The following is a 3,231-nucleotide window of genomic DNA, read 5'->3' as shown; positions in this document are numbered from 1 at the left end:
CTCATTTGCCTAGATTCTTATTCAGAGAGCTCAAAAATAAAGGCACAGTTTTATAGTGGGGACAGTGATGAAGAAAATGGTCCTGGAGCAACTCAAGGTAAGAAAAGATGGGGATCCTACAAAGAAAGATACACAACATCAGGGTAGCTTTTAATTTCCAAAGTACTATTGTGGATTAAAACTTTCTCCTTGTGGCACTTCATGCCTTCAGACAGTGCAGTTCATTAGAAGAGCTTTAGCTGAAAAGTAAAATCATTGAAGAGAACCAGCTCTGTTCTACCCCAAACCTGGAAAATTGCATAATATTACAAGAATATTTTCTATATTACAAGGAATGTGACACATTGATATATTATTATATGGGTTTGTTATATAATATAATATATAGAGTGGTTACAGTAATGACAAGAGAGCAGGTGCTACGCAGAGACAAACAAGGAGTAATTTCATTGTGCAATTATGAAATGCAGTGGGGAATCTCCCTCTGAAATAAACCCTGTCTCTAGCTGTTCTCCTCCAGATGTTCTTGCCCCTCATGTCCCTCCTCCATGTTGGTTTTCACTTTCCACTTACTACAGCAATTGTTGTCTGGAATGCCTCAGAGTCCTCAGAAGGATTCCTGGTGTTCATTATCACCATGATAATGTCAGTATTACAGGCCCTTATGACTGGATCATCAGCTACTGCTTTCTCTAATAGAAAACCTCTCCCTGTTATATTTAATACTTTTACTGTTCCAGAGGTCTCTCAGCTGTCTGGACATGCCCTGGAAGATGGTTATGATGATGTGACAGAAGTTCCTGGACCTAAAGATGCTTCTTTTTCTGGGCAAAATGAACATAAAATCATTGTGATCCCCGAAGAAAACAACAGCAGCAAGGATTCACAGGCAGGTGAGGCCAGAAGAGCAGTGCTATGGGGTTCTATAATCTATAGGTACTGTACTGAACTAAGGGAAAACCAAGGTGGAAAGGGCTTCAAGGGAACACTTAGGTTTTACCTAATCCCTGCCAGGAAGGAACACTACCTACCTACACAAGGAGCATAGCTCAGATTTTATACATTCTGTTCTTACAGCCACTTAGTGTCACTGTTACTGCAGCCTCTGCAAGCAATCTAGACCCATGCTATAGACTTTTTTCCTTACAGCTGTAAAACTCTTGCCTGTGGCCTAACCTAAGTTTTCACCACTACAAATTAAAACTGTTACTTCTTACTATGATGACCGTGGGGGTAGAGCAGCTGCATTCATCTTTGTAACAGCTTTTTAAATACTTGAAGACTATTAACGTATCTCCTCTTGGTTTGCCTGCCACAACCTAAATTAGTCAATTTTCTGCTTAGGTGGACGAGACCTCTGCTCACTCTCTATGTCTCCACTCAGTCAGTAGGTCAGCTGTGTCAGTAGGTCTGTGTCTTTCAAAAGGTGTTTCAACACCCAAATCTTACAGTATTTCTGTACAGCAGGGTACTAAGATCTTGGTGGTGTCAGGCTGAGCAGAAGGAGCACTTTGTATGTCTCACAGGATACCCTTCTGTTTATCCACACCAGTGTGATGTTTCCCTCTCTTGCAATAGCAGGACGCTCCTGACAGTGTTCAGTGCTTGCCCTACTCCCTTAAAAAAGCACTTTTAGATTATCAGAAAAGAAAATCAGATTTTCCTGGTATGACTTATTTTTGACAAATCTGTTATCTGTTACATACCTACTTTTTTTCTTCTGTCTCCTTACAAGTAGTTTATTTTTCCTCACATCTTCCTGAAATTGAACTTTCTGTAACTCCTAATCTTGTTTCTTCTCCCACACCCCCCATGTTAACATGTTACCTGTGTTTTCCCAGTCCTTCCAAGCCTGCTCTCTGAGAGTTCTTAAAGCACAGAGGACAGGGCCTGGGGGATGGATTCAGCTAGGTTTTTAGTCTAGCACTAAATTTTGTCAGGCCCATCTAATTCAAAAGGAATTAGCAAAAAAAAATATTTACGACAGACTTTCCTTTCTCTGTGCACTTCATGTACCTGTGGTACCTCAGGTGGGGTGTAATTTCTGGGGAAGGCAACCGAGCGCCCACGCTGGCAGCTGGAGCCGTGGAAAGGTGACACGTGCAGGATGTGGGTACCTCAGTGTTCTTCCCTTGGTGCTTTCAGACTGGAGTCCCAGTGTGTCAGGGAAGAGGCCGGCCGAGGCTGGGAGGCACTCACCCCCTGCCCCGGGAGACACGGGCTACGACGACGCGGAGGAGCTGGGACACCCATAGGCTGCTGGGCCACCCCAGCCACTTGTGGGAATACACCTCTGCTCACAGAATGCACTGGCTACTCCTGGTGTTGTCCCAAACGTGGGTTCTTTACCCAGCGTGCAAGAACCAGCCGACATGCAGAGCTATTTGTTTTGTTCCAGCCCTGTGCAGAAGAGTGCCAGCTGCCAGCTGCCAAGCTAGCACGCTGCTCTGGAGAGCTGCAGGATGTTAGAGGGCTCCCAACACAGAAAAGCTGAACAATACCTGTTCATCGTGCACCTCCTGGTCACCTAAATAACGCCCTTTTGCACTCTCTGATTAGTGCCTAGCCCATTATACAGAGGCACTCTGATGTTACCCGTTAGGTCACCAGGGGGGGGATTTTTACCATGCTAAATAGTCTTAGGCTACTTTAGGTTACCCTCAGGCTGCTCCACTTCCCACCTCCCCACCCGCCTGGTGAGGAGGTGGCTGGAATTTAGCCCAACCCTGTCTTATCTTGTTGTGATGCTTTACTTTGAGGACTACAGATTTCCATATTGTGATTCTTTTGATGGCAGTAGAACCAGAACCTGCATTTATGGTTAGCTTACCTATGTTTGGTCTACTTCCAGAAGAACTATTATATACGTAGAAGATACACAAACATGGCTGTTAAGGCAATCTTTCTAACTTCCCGTGTAGTTTCTTGTTGCCAAGACTGCCTGGACACTTTTTGCCTTTTATCAGTAAATATTTACTTTTTTTTTTCCCCTGCTGATGTAATTTTTCAAATTAAAATATTTTCTTATTAGAAACTGCTTAAAGACCTCTTCTCAAATTCATGCTTTTTCTCCCAGACACACAGGACAGCTTTCTGGAGATTATTAGGAACAAAGACTGAACTGCAAGGAAATCATCAAAGTTCTTTTTCATCTTTTTGATATGCTTGCTTGCCACACAGACCACGAGGGCCAGAGTTAATCCCTACTGCCTGCCTGTCGGATCTCACATG

At 43.8% G+C, this 3,231-nt stretch overlaps 1 protein-coding gene across 1 annotated transcript in view; it reads left to right on the top strand.

The window, feature by feature from the left end:
- LOC103778938 (antigen WC1.1-like) overlaps positions 1-2,255 on the top strand; it is a gene marked incomplete at its 5' end in the record, with an annotated part of 6,468 nt that extends 4,213 nt beyond the window's left edge. Inside the window, 3 exons of the mRNA XM_008946555.1 lie at positions 14-97; positions 741-893; positions 2,146-2,255. Coding sequence (XP_008944803.1) covers positions 14-97; positions 741-893; positions 2,146-2,255 — 347 coding nt within the window. The remainder of the gene's footprint in view (positions 1-13; positions 98-740; positions 894-2,145) is intronic.
- Between the last annotated feature and the right edge of the window lie 976 nt (positions 2,256-3,231).

The sequence above is a fragment of the Merops nubicus genome, unplaced genomic scaffold (assembly GCF_000691845.1).
Source record: "Merops nubicus isolate BGI_N331 unplaced genomic scaffold, ASM69184v1 scaffold23238, whole genome shotgun sequence".
Lineage (NCBI taxonomy): Eukaryota > Metazoa > Chordata > Aves > Coraciiformes > Meropidae > Merops > Merops nubicus.
The sequence above is the reverse complement of the archived record's forward strand: the minus strand, read 5'-3'. Positions and strand labels throughout refer to the sequence as shown.